The 18,456-nt window shown below is 43.2% G+C and overlaps 1 protein-coding gene across 1 annotated transcript; it reads left to right on the top strand.

Moving 5' to 3' along the window:
- The first annotated feature begins 6,097 nt into the window (after positions 1 to 6,097).
- On the top strand, positions 6,098 to 16,744 carry LOC139412020 (rabphilin-3A-like). Its single transcript, XM_071158802.1, has 18 exons — positions 6,098 to 6,140; positions 6,930 to 7,023; positions 8,406 to 8,417; positions 8,828 to 8,956; positions 9,171 to 9,300; positions 9,486 to 9,569; positions 9,864 to 10,029; positions 11,145 to 11,333; positions 11,469 to 11,648; positions 13,702 to 13,781; positions 13,947 to 14,021; positions 14,282 to 14,391; positions 14,571 to 14,697; positions 14,799 to 14,855; positions 14,993 to 15,147; positions 15,364 to 15,445; positions 15,633 to 15,729; positions 15,837 to 16,744. The coding sequence occupies exons 2-18, from the start codon at positions 6,950 to 6,952 to the stop codon at positions 15,965 to 15,967; spliced, it is 1,878 nt and encodes a 625-aa protein (XP_071014903.1). The 5' UTR covers positions 6,098 to 6,140; positions 6,930 to 6,949; the 3' UTR covers positions 15,968 to 16,744.
- Positions 16,745 to 18,456: the final 1,712 nt, after the last annotated feature.

The raw sequence follows: 18,456 nt of genomic DNA, 5'->3' as shown, positions 1-18,456 counted from the left end.
GTATATGAATGTGTAGTTTAATGTGTTTATTGTATTTTAATGGGTATTGTGGAGCTATACAGGGCTCATCTGGAAAGAAAACTTGGTCTCAGCATTGACTTCCTGCCAAAATTAAGGTTTAATAAAATTCATCACTGAGATACCATTGGCAGAAACAGGGTTTGGCTATAACACTGTCTCCAGACATATCTTTAAATGTAAGTGAACACAGTCAAATTTGAATAAGTCTGGCAAAACATACTGAACAAGTAATGGACAGTAGGATGCTATAGCAAATAAAAAAAATGGTGGCTTACAGGTTGGCTTGGTAGGGACTTGTGCCTGGTATCTTGAATGACACAAACTAGTATTGACTATCCTGTTAGGCCCTTGAGTGAAGTCGCAGGTTTCAAAATTGGTCCTCTCCACCCCTGTAAGAAATGGTACAGTATGTATGCTGCTGAGGGGATGACTGATGGTAATGATGAAGGAGATGATGATGTGAATCAATGTTGGTGCTCTAGTTTCCCCCCATCTCACCCTCCGTCTTCTATTATGCTTTCCTGGCACAGCTTCACACTGTTCTGCATGGTTGTTTCTCCATGATCCTGTCCCCAGGCACCGCTGTGCTGTGCCGTGCATATCGCTGGCTCTCAAACCTTCGTCTCTGTCACATTTAGAAAAATGATGGGGAAATGCCAGCTGCTTCCAAAGGCACAATACAAAATCTGAATGACTCATCACTTGAATAAGATGAATGAAAGACGAGCTGGTGTACTCTCCAACACTGAGTGAGAGTCATAGAAGAGATGACGCAGACTGAGTGTCAACCTTGCATCATACTCATTGAGACAGATTCGTTCACACCCTCACCTCCTAGTGCTGTGAGAAGACTATTGAAGCCTGTCGAAGGGTCAATAACCAGAATGTAGTGTCCTTTCTCTGAATGAATCTTCTGAAAGTCTCTGGCAGCATTGACAGAAAAACTTCTTCAGCGGAGGCATTTTCTCTCACACTCTCACCGCAGTGACGCAACAGTGTTTATCTTCAGCGTTACAAAACTTTGTCTGGGTGAGAGCTCTTCCTCCAGGGTCCGTGTGGTGTACGTCTGAGTACACCTTCTTCTCCTCTCTATCTGCCTTCCCAGGATAACCATCCGAAACAAAAGGGGGATGATTAACTTTGTGCAATGACGGAGAATCAGGGTTGTGAGACTCAGCATATGGGACGTATACAGTTTTATGCATTTTTGTTGTTTTCTTAGGGAGCTGGACAGGGGGAAATATTGAATGGAAGCCAGACCACTGGGAAAAAACTGGTTGAATCAACATTGTTTCCACGTCATTTCATTAAAAAAATTATATATGTGATGACGTTGTATCAACACTGGTGATGCTAGTGAACAAGCTGGTCAAGCTGGTCTGGCAAAACCCGCCCATTATTATCATATTTCCCAACATGCTCTATTGCAATTTTTTTTGTGTGTTTTTGCATGTACATTGATTGATTTATTAATCGTATGCTGCACAAAGATGAATGACATACATTTTTCGAAACTATTCCAATCTTTTAGTTGGATTTATTGCATCCGTTACTTTAATTTTTATTTCAACTTTATTTAACCAGGTAGGCTAGTTGAGAACATGTTCTCATTTACAACTGTTACCTGGCAAGGATAAAGCAAAGCAGTTCGACACATATAACAACACAGAGTTACACATGGAATAAACAAACATACAGTCAATAATACAGTAGAAAAAGTGGACACTGGAATGGTAGATGTGCAGAAGATGAATGAGCAAGTAGAGATACTGGGGTGCAAAGGAGCAAGATAAATAAATAAATACAGTATGAGGATGAGGTAGTTGGATGGGCTATTTACAGATGCAGTGATCTGTGAGCTGCTCTGACAGCTGGTGCTTAAAGCTAGTGAGGAAGATATGAGTCTCCAGCTTCAATGATTTTTGCAGTTCGTTCCAGTCATTGGCAGCAGAAAACTGGAAGTAAAGGCGGCCAAAGGAAGAATTGGCTTTGGGTTGACCAGTGAGATATACCTGCTGGAGCGCATGCTATGGGTGGGTGCTGCTATGGTGACCAGTGAGCTGAGATAAGGCGGGGCTTTACCTAGCAGAGACTTGTAGATGACCTGGAGCCAGTGTGTTTGGCGACAAGTATGAAGCGAGGGCCAGCCAACAAGTGCGTACAGGTCACAGTGGTGGGTAGTATATGGGTATTTGGTGACAAAACGGATGGCACTGTGATAGACTGCATCCAATTTGTTGAGTAGAGTGTCGGAGGCTATTTTGTGAATGACATCGCCGAAGTCGAGGATCGGTAGGATGGTCAGTTTTACGAGGGTATGTTTGGCAGCATGAGTGAAGGATGCTTTGTTGCGAAATAGGAAGCCGATTCTAGATTTAATTTTGGATTGGAGATGCTTAATGTGAGTCTGGAAGGAGAGTTTACAGTCTAACCAGACACCTAGGTATTTGTAGTTGTCCACATATTCTAAGTCAGAACCATCCAGAGTAGTGATGCTGGATGGGTGGGCAGGTGCAGGCAGCAATCGGTTGAAGAGTATGCATTTACTTTTACTTGCATTTAAGAGCAGTTGGAGGCCACGGAAGGAGAGTTGTATGGCATTGAAGCTCGTCTGGAGGTTAGTTAACACAGTGTCCAAAGAAGGGCCAGAGGTATACAGAATGGTGTTGTCTGCGTAGAGGTGGATCAGATAATCACCAGCAGCAAGAGCGACATCATTGATGTATACAGAGAAGAGAGTCGGCCCGAGAATAGAACCCTGTGGCACCCCCATAGAGACTGCCAGAGGTCCGGACAACAGGCCCTCCGATTTGACACACTGAACTCTATCAGAGAAGTAGTTGGTGAACCAGGCGAGGCAATCATTTGAGAAACCAAGGCTGTTGAGTCTGCTGATAAGAATGTGGTGATTGACTGAGTCGCCAGCCTTGGCCAGGTCGGTGAATACGGCTGCATAGTAATGTCTCTTATCGATGGCGGTTATGATATCGTTTAGGACCTTGAGCGTGGCTGAGGTGTACCCATGACCAGCTCTGAAACCAGATTGCATAGCGGAGAAGGTACGTTGGGATTCAAAATGGTCGGTAAACTTTTTGTTAACTTGGCTTTCGAAGACCTTAGAAAGGCAGGGTAGGATAGATATAGGTCTGTAGCAGTTTGGGTCTAGAGTGTCTCCCCCTTTGAAGAAGGGGATGACTGTGGCAGCTTTCCAATCTTTGGGAATCTCAGACGATACAAAAGAGAGGTTGAACAGGCTAGTAATAGGGGTTGCAAAAATTTCGGCATATCATTTTAGAAAAAGAGGGTCCAGATTGTCTAGCCCGGCTGATTTGTAGGGATCCAGATTTTGCAGCTCTTTCAGAACATCAGCTATCTGATTTGGGTGAAGGAGAAATGGGGAGGCTTGGGCGAGTTGCTTTGGGGGGTGCAGGGCTGTTTACCGGGGTAGGGGTAGCCAGGTGGAAAGCATGGCCAGCCGTAGAAAATCTTTATTGAAATTCTCAATTATAGTGGATTTATCGGTGGTGACAGTGTTTCCTAGCCTCAGTGCAGTGGGCAACTGGGAGGAGGTGCTCTTATTCTCAATGGACTTTACAGTGTCCCATAACTTTTTGGAGTTTGTGCTACAGGATCCAAATTTCTGCTTGAAAAAGCTATCCTTAGCTTTCCTAACTGCCTGTGTATATTGGTTCCTAACTTCCCTGAAAAGTTGCATATCACGGGGGCTATTCGATGCTAATGCAGAACGCCACAGGATGTTTTTGTGCTGGTCAAGGGCAGTCAGGTCTGGAGAGAACCAAGGGCTATATCTGTTCCTGGTTCTACATTTTTTGAATGGGGCATGCTTATTTAAGATTGTGAGGAATGCACTTTTAAAGAATAACCAGGCATTCTCTACTGACGGGATGAGGTCAATATCCTTCCAGGATACCCCGGCCAGGTCGATTAGAAAGGCCTGCTCGCTGAAGTGTTTTAGGGAGCATTTGACAGTGATGAGGGGTGGTCGTTGACTGCAGACCCATTACGGACACAGGCAATGAGGTAGTGATCGCTGAGATCTTGGTTGAAAACAGCAGAGGTGTATTTGGAGGGCAAGTTGGTTAGGATGATATCTATGAGGGTGCCCGTGTTTACGGATTTGGGGTTGTACCTGGTGGGTTCATTGATAATTTGTGTGAGATTGAGGGCATCAAGCTTAGATTGTAGGATGGCCGGGGTGTTAAGCATGTACCAGTTTAGGTCATCTAACAGCACGAGCTCTGAAGATAGATGGGGGGCAATCAATTCACATATGGTGTCCAGGGCACAGCTGGGGGCAGAGGGTGATCTATAGCAAGTGGCAACGGTCAGAGACTTGTTTCTGGAAAGGTGCATTTTTAAACGTCAAAGCTCGAATTGTTTGGGTACAGACCTGGATAGTAAGACATAATTCTGCAGGCTATCTCTGCAGTAGATTGCAAATCCGCCGCCTTTGGCAGTTCTATCTTGTCGGAAAATGTTATAGTTAGGGATGGACATTTCAGGGTTTTTGGTGGTCTTCCTAAGCCAGGATTCAGACACGGTGTTACGACTCTCGTTGTTGGAATGAAGAGTGGACCAAGACTCAGCGTGGTAGGCGTACATCGTCTTTTTATTGATGACACCAAAAGCAGAACAACACCGACAAAAACAAAAAAAAGCGCACAGTTCTGTAAGGCTAAGAAACTATACAGAAAACAAGATCCCACAAAACCCAAAAGGAAAATGACAACTTATATGTGATCCCCAATCAGAGACAACGATAGACAGCTGCCTGTGATTGGGAACCACACACACACACACACACACACACACACACACACACGGCCAAAAACAAAGAAATAGAAAACATAGACTTTCCCACCCGAGTCACACCCTGACCTAGCCAAACATAGAAAATAATAAGGAACTCTAAGGTCAGGGCGTGACACACGGCTAGGACATCCAGGTTGGCAGAGTGTGCTAAAGCAGTGAATAAAACAAACTTAGGGAGGAGGCTTCTAATGTTAACATGCATGGAACCAAGGCTTTTACAGTTACAGAAGTCAACAAATGAGAGCACCTGGGGAATAGGAGTGGAGCTAGGCACTGCAGGGCCTGGTTTAACCTCTACATCACCAGAAGAACAGAGGAGGAGTAGGATAAGGGTAATGGTTACTGAAATGGTTGTTCCAGTTTAGATGGTCTCATTTATTCATAATTCTAATCCTGGCAGTCTTTCTGAATGCAGATTTGGGGTGAATAAAAATTCCAATAGTTGGATATTCCTACTCTGGCTGGATTCCAATAGGAATTAAATATACCTTTGCAAGCCAGCATAATGTGACTTGAAGTCCTGAGGGGTCCACTGTATTAGGGAGAAACTCTTAAAGTAAGACCTACGTGATGTACTGTCTTTAATAATTAAGCACTTTGATGCTGGTGACCAGTTTATGCTGGTATGCTGGTCACCAGTGTCCAAAACACAGAGAAGGCTGGTCACCAGCATACCATGCTGGTCATCAGTGTCCAAAACACAGTGTATGCTGTGATCAGCCTATGCTCGTCTATGCTGTTTTTTTCCAGCAGGGTAGTGAGACAAGTCCCAGGCCAATACTATAAAGGCATCCTCCTACAGTTATATAGTACTCATTGTTTGTTGTGCATTCTGCGGGTGATTTGAATGACCAATAAATGTAAGTCTTAATACAGGAGTTAATACTGTAGATCAGAATTACCCCTCCCCCTCTCTCTTTTTCCCCACTCCCCCCTCTCTCTCACTTCTAGCTATGTTCTGGAGTGCTACTGTGGAGTGATTGCTTGTAGCAAACTGAAGACAAATGAGATTTATAGATTTTTTTCCCCCTCACAGTTTCTTTTCTCTCCCTCTTTTTCTGTCTTACCCCCTTACTCTCTCCAATCATGCCACAACATGTCTCAGTTCCCTGCTATCATCAGATTTGGACAGAGGAGCCTCTATCTGAGCCAGGCTACTGTGGAAAGAGGATTGTTGACCCTCCCTACCCACCCTGCTCATTCCCTGAGGACCCACCCTGTTGCTGGTTGGGTGTCGCTCCCCGCTCTGCCTGGTGGTGGCCCTCGGGAGCTTTGAGCGCATAGAGGTACGTTCAGTTCTCTACACTCCTATTGATTTCTGTAATTTCCTGTCACATTGTTCCATTCGATTAAATTGCTCAGTGGTTGCATCACAAACATTAGTTGGTCTGTAAAAATTGTCTAGACATTGGGAGACATGGTTTATCGATCGTTACTGTAAAGTTTTACACAGATCACATAAAGGCAGTTGATATTGTCCTTATTCATAGCCCTTATTGTTATTGTAATGTACTGTGTCAGTATCAGACTCTTACATCAAATAGAATAAGTACGTCTGATGACAAGCCAATCTGAGGTCAGTGAATTTCCTGGCCCACACTTTTAGCATACAGAGGGCTCTGCCTGCTGAGAGGGCAGCAATATTAGTGCTAAAGTCAGTAACATTTGATTTGATTGGAAGTTAGTGCTGCTTAAGCAGGGAAGATTAAATGTGACCGTCAATTTGATCAATTGACAGTTAGTTATGCTTTCCTGCATGGATTTGATGTATTGATTTGAGTTGTGGTAAAGATGAGATAAGATAACTTTTAATAAACAACTAATTATAATTATCTAACTCATAATAATTTAATGTGTGACTAAATTGATTACATAGCGAGGAACAAGATTAAAATTGTTCATGTTGTTTCCAATGAAGGAATCAGAGAATGTAAATGCTCATCTTAAAACCTAGCCTAAGTGATTTAGGGCAAAGAGTATCTGTAGCTAAGAATTCCTTCTTATATGTATAATTCATCATGTAACTTTGTGTGTGTGTGTGTGTGTCTCGTCTTTATCTGCGTGTCCACCTGCAGAGTTCAATAGTGCAGCAGCCATGACGAACGCAGTGATGGGCGGTAGCTCGGACCGCTGGGTGCCCAACGATAGGCAGATGAGCATGCATGCCAAGTAAGCACGGGTGGCAGAACAACAGGGTACACTAAGCACCATGCTGTTATCTCTGCACTCTAAAAAAATGAGTTTTATTTATTTGAGTTATTTTGACCTAGCCAGTTGGGTTGTGTGAATAACCCAACATGTTGAGTTGTTGGGATTACCGAAACATGGGTTAATTTAACCATCAATTTAGTTTTTATTCACATTCATGCTGGGTTGACCCAGCAGCTGGTTCTTTTTAATGTAATTTTCAGGAGGCGGGGCTTATTAGTAGCGTGGCTTTCTACATTATTTTTTGGCCATCCATGAGAGCAAATGTCATACCTATTCATCATGTTAAGTTTGTACACTGCAGAGCCTCCCAAGTGGCGCAATGGAGATTCTGGGTTCGAGTCCAGGCTCTGTCGCGACTGGGAGACCCATGGGGCATTGCACAATTGGCCCAGCTTCATCCGGGTTAGGCCGGCATCGTGCACCAGCAACTCCTGTGGCATGGCGGGCCGGGCGCAGTGCACCCTGACAAGGTTGCCAGGTGTATGGCATTTCCTCCGACACATTGATGCAGCTGGCTTCCGGGTTAAGTGGGCATTGTGTCAAGAAGCAGTGGGGCTTGGTTGGGTTGTGTTTCGGAGGACGCTTGACCATCACCTCTCCCGAGTCTGTACTGGAGTTGCAGCGATGAGACAAGACTGTAACTACCAATTGGGGAGAAAAAGAGTAACAAAAATACAAATAAAATGTTTGTACGTTGCAAATGTATATTTTTCAAACATGACAGATTATAATATAAAATGATTATTTACATTATGTACTAAAGTGGTAACTATCCCAACATTGGGATTTGCGTGACTCCTACTCCTTATGTGACTTCTACACGTGTGTAAGCCTCATTAAAGCTGGCAGTGTCCAACCTTAATATGTGATAACAATACAACTGAACAGATGAACGGGAATGACATTTGCTCTCACGGGTGGCTAAAAATAACTTAACATCTGAAAGCTACACCCTTCCTAAGCCACGCCTCCATTCTTATGGTCTAACCCACTGGGACATATCTCAATAATCCAGCATCAAAAACCCTACCTTGCACTTTTTAAAAGAAAACAACCCAACTAAGAGACCCAATGCCTGCAACCCAGCAGTTGGGTCATCCAAACAACCCAGCAGTTGGGTCATCCAAACAACCCAGCAGTTGGGTCATCCAAACAACCCAGCAGTTGGGTCATCCAAACAACCCAGCAGTTGGGTCATCCAAACAACCCAGCAGTTATTTTAGTGTTGGTCAATTGCCTGCTGCATGGTGCTGTTAACCCCTCCATGCTTTCCCAGGCACCAACTTATTTTCTCCTCTCCTGTCTGCTTCCTTTTAATCTCTGCCATGGCTGGGACTCAGTGATAAGGAACAGTAAGTAGTACAGCTCTTCCTCCATCTCTCCGTCTACCTTATCCCCCCACCCTCTCCACTGTTTCAATCTACTATTTGATTGTATTTAGAGTGTGTCTAGGGTATGTACAGGTAAATGTATATTCTCTCCTTAATTATTGTATGTTCACATATGTTTTGGACACAGGTAATGAAGGGTGTTTTGCACAATGTGCACATGTGCATTAGGCCATTATGGTATTTGTTGTATTACGTTGTCTACTTTGTCTCTGTCTATTGTATACCCCTGTCAATTCTTGTGTTTGAGTGTTATTTTGCATATACATTTGATTTCTCACTGTATGTCTGAGTGTGTGACCCTGACGTGCTAAAAATGCATGCATGCAGCATGGGTGCCTCAGCCCCAGACAGTTTTCCTGTGTGGTTGTCAGGGGCAACTGGACCAACCAGGCCAGGCCTGGTCCCGACGCTCCGGACCTGACTGACGAGGAGAAGGAGATCATTAACGGTGTGATCGCCCGTGCTGAGAAGATGGAGGCCATGGAGCAGGAGAGAATTGGGTGAGGACTAAAGAGACATTCTGAGCTAATGGATTAGAACTCCATTGCACTGCCAACCTCAGTGTTGTTAAATCTCAGCTCTGCAAAAATACTGGACAAGATGGTATAATTACACACACGTCATTCAATCAGTTGGACTATTAATACCACATTTACCCAACTTGGATGTTCTACTGGTAATTGGCTGTAATGAAAGTTGTCCTGGCTGCTGCAGGCGCCTGGTGAACCGTCTAGATGACATGAAGAAGACGGTGTGTGGGGACGGGGTGAACCGCTGTCTGCTGTGTGGGGAGCAGCTGGGTGTTCCAGGGGTCAGCTCAGTGGTTTGTGAGGACTGCAAAAAGGTAGGGGGGTTGGAAAGATTGGCTTTTTTCCCCTTCCTAGATGGCAAAGACGCTTTGCTTTTGCTGTGATGAACCATTACGGACCTTGTTAGGCCACAATTGACCCTGAGAAATGAAATGGTAATATATCTGTAACATTGTAAACATGAATACCTCTTTGTGAACCTGTGTCTTTTCTCCTGTAGCACATGTGCACCAAGTGTGGAGTGCAGAACGGCAGCCGGTCGCGCTCTGTGTGGCTCTGCAAGATCTGCAGCGAACAGCGAGAGGTGAATATTTCTGCGAGATACACAGGGTGACAGGGATATGTCATAGCATGACACATGTTACGCTATGTGTCATAGTGAATTAAAGGACGTGGTGGGTGAAAGATACAGAGTGATGATTCACTTCTGTGAGACGGAGGGATCAGGGAGATTAACAGTGAGTGTACTGTTGGTGTCAAGGTTAAAGCTTATATGACGCTGGCCATTATTTACGAACCCCAGGAAGACTATTTGTTGTCATGGTGTCAGCTTGATGGGGATCCAAATAAAGATGAAAGACTCTAAATCATCTCTTAGGTGTGGAAGCGATCTGGTGCCTGGTTCTTTAAAGGCTTTCCTAAGCAGTTCCTGCCCTCGCCCATGCCCATCTCCAAGTCCAAAGAGTCAAGTGCCCAGCGAGCCCCAGAGCCAGCATCATCTGACCCCAGGGCTGCAGCTGGTCATCCCCAATCACAGGCCAGAGGTAAGCAGCCCGCACGGAGCAGTGGGAATGGGGGTTGTGTCAGGTTGATTGCTTTCTTGGCTTGTGAGAGTGGCAAAGCAGATATAGACATGGTCTGTTTTCAGTAGCTGGCCAGGCAGAATAAAACCCATTCAGCTAACTAATTATAGCTAAGTGGGAATGATGTTGTCCTGAAGTCCATAATTCTATTCTAAAAGATAAAAGCGATGGAAACCCCGAACAGTATCTACAATGTTTTATTTGTTTTATCTTTTGTACTGTTCTTTACTGATGTTGTTGACTATGAATATAGTACTACTGTTTTGTTGGGAACATATCTCAGTGGGCCATGCACACTCGGGAGAGGTCTTAATTCATGAACATGTACCACGATCAATATGACTGAAGTCTTATACAAAACAATACAGTTGACGGGGCAAAAATAAGAGTGTAGGTGTGAGAGAATCAGTGTCCGGTGCTGCCTGTCTCCCAGGTCCAGAGGAGAGTCAGTCTCCTAGTGCTAGCCAGCAGGGAGCAGGTGAGTCATTCAGTCATTAACCTTATAGCCACCATCTCAATGCACTGTCTCACCAGTTTAAACAGACAAACATCACCAGATGTTGGGCCCTCCACTGGCTCCCAGTCACGCCTAACATTTATTTGAATGATTAATTTGTCAGCATTACCATAAAAGCCCAGGTCTGTTTCCCAGAATGAGCACTGCCACCTCCTCTCAGACAGCCAGATCCAGGGGTGGGTGGGTTGACTTAGGCAGTGGGAAGTACATTCTGGGGCAAGGCTGGCACCTCCAGGGGGCTCTGAAAAGAGAGGTGGCATAGAATCTGCTCCCACTTGCAGCAGTGCCATTAGAATCGCAGTAAGATATCCTCAAAAAAGAAAGCTGGGGGGGAAAGGTAGAGAAAAAAATCCAGGCTTTAGGAAGTGATCAAGGTTGCCTGCCACAGTTTGTTGTACTGTATGTAGGTCAATGCCTGTGCAATGGAAAATCTGCAACATTAAAAGGATTCACAGAGACTAGGGAGCCATATGGATTCCACTGCAGGGCAGTCTCAGTGATATGCTGATGTGTGCGTGTGTGTGTGTGTGTGTGTGTGTGTGTTTGTTAATGTGTGTAGCAGGACCAGAGGAACTGGGGCATGCTGGCAAACCACCTGTGGCCCCTAAGCCGTCAGATGTTCGCATGGCCACTGGTGGGACTGGTCATGGTTACAATGAGGGAGGTGCTCAGAACAGCCCAGTGGTGCTGCAGAAGGCTGTTCCAGTCCAGAGCTCCAGGCTCCCTCCAGCAGCATCGGCCCAGCAGGGTATGGCAAAGATGGACCCACATAACCAGGCCAGCCCTGACACTGACACACACGTAGCATTTATAGAGGATAGAAATATGTAGTGTCCATCAGCACATAAAAACACAGTAATCATTATCATGGTTATGGTTGTAGCTCCACTGGAGACGGAGGGAGGTGGCTACTCCACTAGCGGTGCTCCAGTGGAGGAGAGAGTGCCTCCTGCATTGCGGGAGGAGAGGAGACAGCCAACCACCTACAACCCCGTTCCTGCTCGACAACAAGCCCCTCCGCCTGAGGAGGAGGATGCAAACAGCTATGACTCAGATGAGGCCAGTAAGTGACCAGCCTGTCCTTTCAGCTAGACCTCTTCAATATGGGCTATGTGTCTACTGTTGGATTTCCACCTTACTCAAGACTTCAGTGATCTCTCTCTCTCTATGGCTTCCAGACTGTTTTAAGTCAACATACACTGAGTGTACCAACATCACTTAGTTGTGGTTTACTGGGCATATATCACACCTCCTCGGGCCGTATTGCTTAAATAGACTCAATATTAGGAAGATGTTCTTAATGTCTTGTACACTCAGTGTATAAAGACTCCCCACTGGGCACATACATCAATTTAACTTCTATTCCACGTTGGTTCAATGTAATTTCATTGAAATAACGTGGAAACAATGTTGATTGAACCGGTGTTTGCCCTGTGGGTCTGCTCTTTGTATTTCTATTTGTTTACGTAGTCATTCAGCAGACACTTTTATCCAGTCTGTTGTAGCATCTCTATGCTTGATCTCTTACCCCTTTGAGTGGATGGCCTTTGTAGTGTTCTAAGCATATCAATCATCTAATAATACTAGCAGCCAGCATGCATCCTTCTAGTAGAATTCATGGAGATGTATTGGAGATGATATACGATAAAGACCGTATATTATCCAAGCATGTGAATCAATATCTTGGAAGTAAAGTAGAAGAGAATGTAAAACAATTCAATAGTGAGACAAACTCTGTAATGGAACAATTTGTATGTATGTCTCCTTTGCGTGATAGGAATCGTGTCATGACAGTCGTACGCCATGTTCCATTCCTCAAATGGTCTTTCCTTGCGCCCTGGGGGATGAGGCGTTCATTTACTTCATAGAGGTCCGGGAATTTAGAACAGAACACATTATTTGGGATAAGAGAGCGCTGACGGGATCTAGATTTCCCTTGTGTTTGAATAGTTCCCTAATGTTATGGTAGAAATAGCATTGGTTCTGGTTCTCTATGGAGTTGGCAGTGCTAGGACAGCCAGGTTCTGTGGTACAGACTGGTTTCAATAGCTCAACTGCTGCTGACTAGATCAGTGTTCAATCTACTCAGAGATGTCCTGGTTCTGTAGGCCTAATGGATTAAACAAGTACATTATTTGTTTGCATCTAGTTACTGTAGATAGCATTATATTACACAAATTAAATGTGTGCATTTTCGCCCTAATCTAATATTCAACTTTCCTGTGCTTTATGTTTTCCTGCCATTTGAAATGTTACGTATTAGCTCAGTGATGTCTAATAGCTAAATAGGCTGATTGGAGTCAGAGAGATTTAAGTACACAGGCCACTAGAGCTACAGGCTTTAAAAGCTAGCCTCCCAACCATTACTCAGCAATGTGGTGGTTTGGAGCTGTTGGAGGTTTACTGTTTTAGATGAGGGGGATGATAAATTTAAACCTATTGATTATTAGTATCACCCCTGTTTCACCCTCCCTAAACATCCATGCATAGAATCCCATTTAACTTCTCTGTTTTCATGCTCCGTTTGAAGTGGGATATTTTCTAAATGTATTCCTTTGCGAGTCATATTTTTCTTTAGTTGATATTACAGTGATATTCTGCTGGTTTTTAATGGAATTTCCTGTTTCTAATCTTTGGACGGATGCATAACCTATTTCATCTGTTTACAGTCCATTTAGTCTGCAGATTTACTGTTGGATTATTTATTTATTTCTCTTTATCAGTTCATCACTTGATTTTCTGTTGTTTGGTCTGCCGTCTGGCGTGAAGCTCATGTCTCTTTTACTGTCGACCAGGCCTCTCCAACCCTGTTCCTGGAGAGTTACCCTCCTGTAGGTTTTTCGCTCCCACACCAGTTGTAACTAACCGGATTCAGTTTATCAACCAGCTAATTATTACAATCAAGTGCGCTACATTAGAGTTGGAGTGAAAACCTACAGGACGGTAGCTGTATAGGAAAATGGTTGTAGACATTCTCAATATTTTCTGATACTCTGAGAATCAATCCTAGTCTAGACTCTATTTACAACCCAGTGCTCTCTATATACGATGTACTGCTAGTGTCTGTGTTCCACTGTTTGTTGTCTGATCTAATGACTGTTCTGGGTGTATTTCAGCCACTCTGGGCGGCTTGGAGTTCAGCTTGCTTTATGAGCAGGAGAACAACAGTCTCCACTGTAGCATCCTCAAAGCCAAGGTATCACCTACTGCACTCATTCACTCACTCACTCTGAGCCAATTACACTGAAGTGACCTGTGTTAAGAAGCTGCTGCTGCAGTAGTTTACTTTTCCATCTTGAATAGGGGCTCCTGGTCCCTGCTGTCCTGTCTGGTGACATAAAGAGTCTTGTCTTTCCCTCAGGGACTGAAGCCCATGGACTCGAACGGACTGGCTGATCCCTATGTCAAGCTGCATCTATTGCCAGGGGCCAGTAAGGTGATAGAATTCACTTTCCTTATTTTCAACCTGGGAGTTAATATATGTTTGTGTATTTGTTATGGTATGTGTTATTATTCAGAAAAATGTGTTTTGCTAGGATACACGCCCATTAGCTCAAGCCTGCCACCATAAGGATTATTCATTGTACTACACATAAAGATCCCTTGCCTCTCTCCAGCCTCAGATATAGAAGTGCTGAAGACCAGTTGATTGAGTTCCTTATCTTTATTTATTGTATCTACTCTCATGTGCTGCAGTCCAACAAGCTACGCACCAAGACCCTGAGAAACACCCGTAACCCTGCCTGGAACGAGACCCTGGTCTACCACGGACTCACAGACGAGGACATGCAGCGCAAGACTCTCAGGTAGATATTTGAAGCAGAGAAACAATACACGTCTGTTCACTAAACATCAGGATAACCTGTCTCGTTGTCTACATTTGTTACCGTGGTTTTATCTAAGGGCTTAATTGTTTTAATTTACATGATTTCCTCCATAGACGTGATGATCCAATATTATCGATGTACTATCTTGTTTGATGTAGGATCTCTGTCTGTGATGAGGACAAGTTTGGGCATAATGAGTTTATCGGAGAAACTCGCATTGCGCTGAAGAAACTCAAGATCAACCAGAAAAAAAACTTCAACGTGTGTCTCGAGAGAGTTGTCCCTGTGAGTACGTTAACATGCTACACCCATTAGATAAATATACAGTAAAAGTCCCATTTGTTTGAATGTTTGATTGGACCACCCTTATCCATATTTTTCCACAGACAAAGAAGACTGCAACAGCTGGAGGGGCTCGAGGCATTTCGCTCTATGAGGATGAGGTATTGGTGTTTGACCTGCATGTGTGGGCATGTAGATTACCACTACGTGTCTTCATGCAAATCATGTCTTCATGATATGATTTTATAAAATGTTACTCTTCCCTCCTCTCTCTCTCCCTTATCTCTCTCTCGTCCAGGGTGGGAAGGAGGTTGGAGATGTGGAGGAGCGTGGTCGTATCTTGATCTCCCTCACGTACAGCACCCAGCAGAATCGTCTCCTCGTGGGTGTGGTGCGCTGTGTTCACCTGGCCGCCATGGATGCCAATGGATACTCTGACCCATTTGTCGAAATGTCAGTCTGTTTCACTGTGTTTTCTATCAGGCGTGAATACAAACCAAACTTTTCCAGTGATTAGTATCATTTTTTCACTCAAAATCAATACAAATGGAATTATGTCAAAGTTTTTCATTTGCATAGCAGAATATATCTGTTTTGCAATTTACTTTCCTATCCCCAAATGCAGGATGACAACATCAAACTAATATGATCTATTATATGATGTGTTAGATGCCTGAGACCTGATATGGGGAAGAAGGCCAAGAACAAAACAAATATCAAGAAGAAGACCCTAAACCCAGAGTACAACGAGGTCAGCCTCCTGTTGGTCCCTTGCAATAATAATAGAAGATGAAAGTAACCATCTGATAGCAGTACTTTGTTTGTGCTTTTAATGTTTAAATGCCTGTGAAAACATCAATGTATTGATTTGTGTATCGAAGTAAATTACATTTATTGGATATTGTGAGGGGGATGATTTCTCCGTTGTTGTGTTACAGGAATTTAGCTATGACATCAAGCACAGCGACCTGGCTAAGAAGACCCTGGACATCTCAGTGTGGGACTACGACATTGGGAAATCCAACGATTACATCGGTACGATCCATAGGAGATCTGTTTGAGATCTACTATACCTTGTTGAAGTTTCCATCTGTTGTGCCAGCCCTCTCACCCTCCTCTCTCTCCTTGTTGGTCTGCTGTAGGTGGGTGCCAGCTGGGCATCACAGCCAAAGGAGAGCGGCTGAAGCACTGGTATGAGTGCCTGAAGAACAAGGACAAGAAGATAGAGCGCTGGCACACCCTGTTGAATGAGAATCCTGTCAACAGCAACTAACCCCTATTAGAATGAGCAAAGTCCTCATCAACACTCAGCCCCCTCTCCTTTCTCACATTACCCTCTCTACCTTCCCCAATAACCTTTAATATTGGACTAACCAGTAGTCTTCCTGTCTGGCTGTCTGCATTCTTTCCTGCCCTCAACCCAACCCACCACGTGCACCTTTCCATCCTCCCCTGTTGTCCCAGAAGTGATATTCCCATTTTATGTCTCTCCCTCTTTACTGAGACTTATCTGGAAATACTCCTCCAGAGGCAAAACATGGTATACTTTCAAATCATCCTTCAAAAACAACTTAGGGATTCAACAATTTAAGGCAAAAAAAATACATAAATAAATACTTTTGAAGATAATAAAAACAACAGCTTGACATTGCATTATACGGTTGCATTGAGATAATCATAGCAGTTGATGATGTTATATATTGAATTTGACACATCCTAAAGAAAACCAATATTGAAATGCACTAGCACAAAAGATGTTGAAGCAATATGTAATTCTATGTGGGATTACAGCTGCAGCACCCATTGAACTATGAAGTTCATTAGACTGGCAGGTTGTAATCCTTGATTTCTTGTAAAATGACATCATGCAGTATTATTAACACTTGTATGAGCATGCAAAACCACATGAAAACACACCGAGTACCCACAGCTGCTCTCTGAACTATTTCAAATGTTCCAAAAGTCACATGTTTATTTAATGATATCTAATGAATATTATGGAATTCTCAAGAAGAACAACACTCAGCTGCAGAATTTCTGAAGTTAAAGATAAAAAATAATCTGGACTCTTTGGATTCACAAAAAACTTGACAAAAAACATATTTATTATTTTTTAATATATTACATACTAGATAGGCAATTCAAGTAAATCATATGTTTTATTTATTTCAGAATCAGTTTAAATATTTGGAATGATAGCCCTCCTATTAGAAGAAACTGTGCTCACTTCATGCCAAGTGTTCACTTTGTCCTTATTTGAGTCATGTTTATAGAGGTAGTGGGAACATGTTCAATTTTTGATGAGAATGTTTGCACTGAAAAGTTGAAAATCTGGTTCAGTTCTTTGTTTACGGTGAAGGAAGAGAGGAGACAGGAAAACATGATTTCCCTGGCGAGTAATGAGAAGTATACTATGACAGGTGTGGTCTAAATGAATGTTTACTGAGGTTTTTTACTGACTGACATTTTTACATTGAATGCACATGATCAGATTTTTCACTGACACTTAAAGCCTGCTCCACCTTAGTCACATTAAATAAGACAACATGGGTAAGGCTATGTCATAAGTAAATGTGCTGCTTGCATGCACTGTGCTCGTGACCCTTGTGTTTTCTGTGGCTGGAGCAGTCACACACCCCAACCCGCTCCTCCCCACAATGCACCCCCCTTTACCCACTCTGGCCGCCTCCATTCATGCGTCATCCTTTTTTGCTGCATCATTCACTCAAAGTTTTGGCGGGCGGCTGTTGACCAATTACCGTAATTCAAAGAAAGCACATCTTATACCATGGAATGACCTCAATTTATACAGCTGTTTGCAAGTTTCTCAAAAAAAACTATGCATGAGAGATCTTGTGGTTCATGATATATACATTGACTTAAGAAACAAATTATATTGTAATTTGATGATTTGTCTCTACCCCTTAACATTGGTCCAAATGCTTTTTTTTAAACACTGAAGTCCACAGCAACATACATGTATTTATGCAGCATGAATATCAGGACTATTATTATCATTAGGCTAACAATGGATAAATTAATTGATGTAGCGGGCTACTTTAGACCCTCTTCAGAGCATCCTCAGCTTGGTAATGTGACAGAGATGAGAGCTAGGACCCTGTACACAGAGCTCAGATAACGCTTAGAGGGCTGATTACTGGGCGTAAACAGTCAAGCACATTAACAAATGGATCTCACCGACCAGTTCCTGAAGGTAGACGATTAAAGGAGATTCATCTCATCTATAGAGTGATGCATTTTCACCAAGTGCTCTGTCTCCTCCTTTGATGGGTAAAAACAGGGGCTCCCACAGCCATGAGAGCCTCTGCTGAACTGTATTGTCTTGCTGTCCACCAGTAGCCACATTTCAACATTATTTTGTTGTGTATGCACTTGATTTTCACTGGTTCTACTACGGTACTATTGTAGCCTACCTGTTCTGTTTTGTGACCAGTTTAGTGGTCTTTAATCTTAATTAGTTTCTATTCTCTTTTCTGGATAGTAAGTATCGCTAAATCTAAAGAGGATACAACTGTTCTCCGTTTTGTTCTGCCTACTCTATTTAAATGAATTGTTTGTTGGTTTTATTTATGTCAATTGTAAATAAGTAGTGCATGGACTTGAGAGAAACAAAATATAAGTACCTGTGTATGTTTGCATGTAAAGATTTTACAAAGAGTTAGGTTTACACAGATCAATAAAAGCAAGGTCAGACTTGTGAGATCATTATCTTGTGTACCGTCTATGGTCTTTGTGGAGAGA

This window comes from Oncorhynchus clarkii, chromosome 6 (assembly GCF_045791955.1).
Source record: "Oncorhynchus clarkii lewisi isolate Uvic-CL-2024 chromosome 6, UVic_Ocla_1.0, whole genome shotgun sequence".
Lineage (NCBI taxonomy): Eukaryota > Metazoa > Chordata > Actinopteri > Salmoniformes > Salmonidae > Oncorhynchus > Oncorhynchus clarkii.
This window is presented reverse-complemented; position numbering and strand designations above follow the sequence as displayed.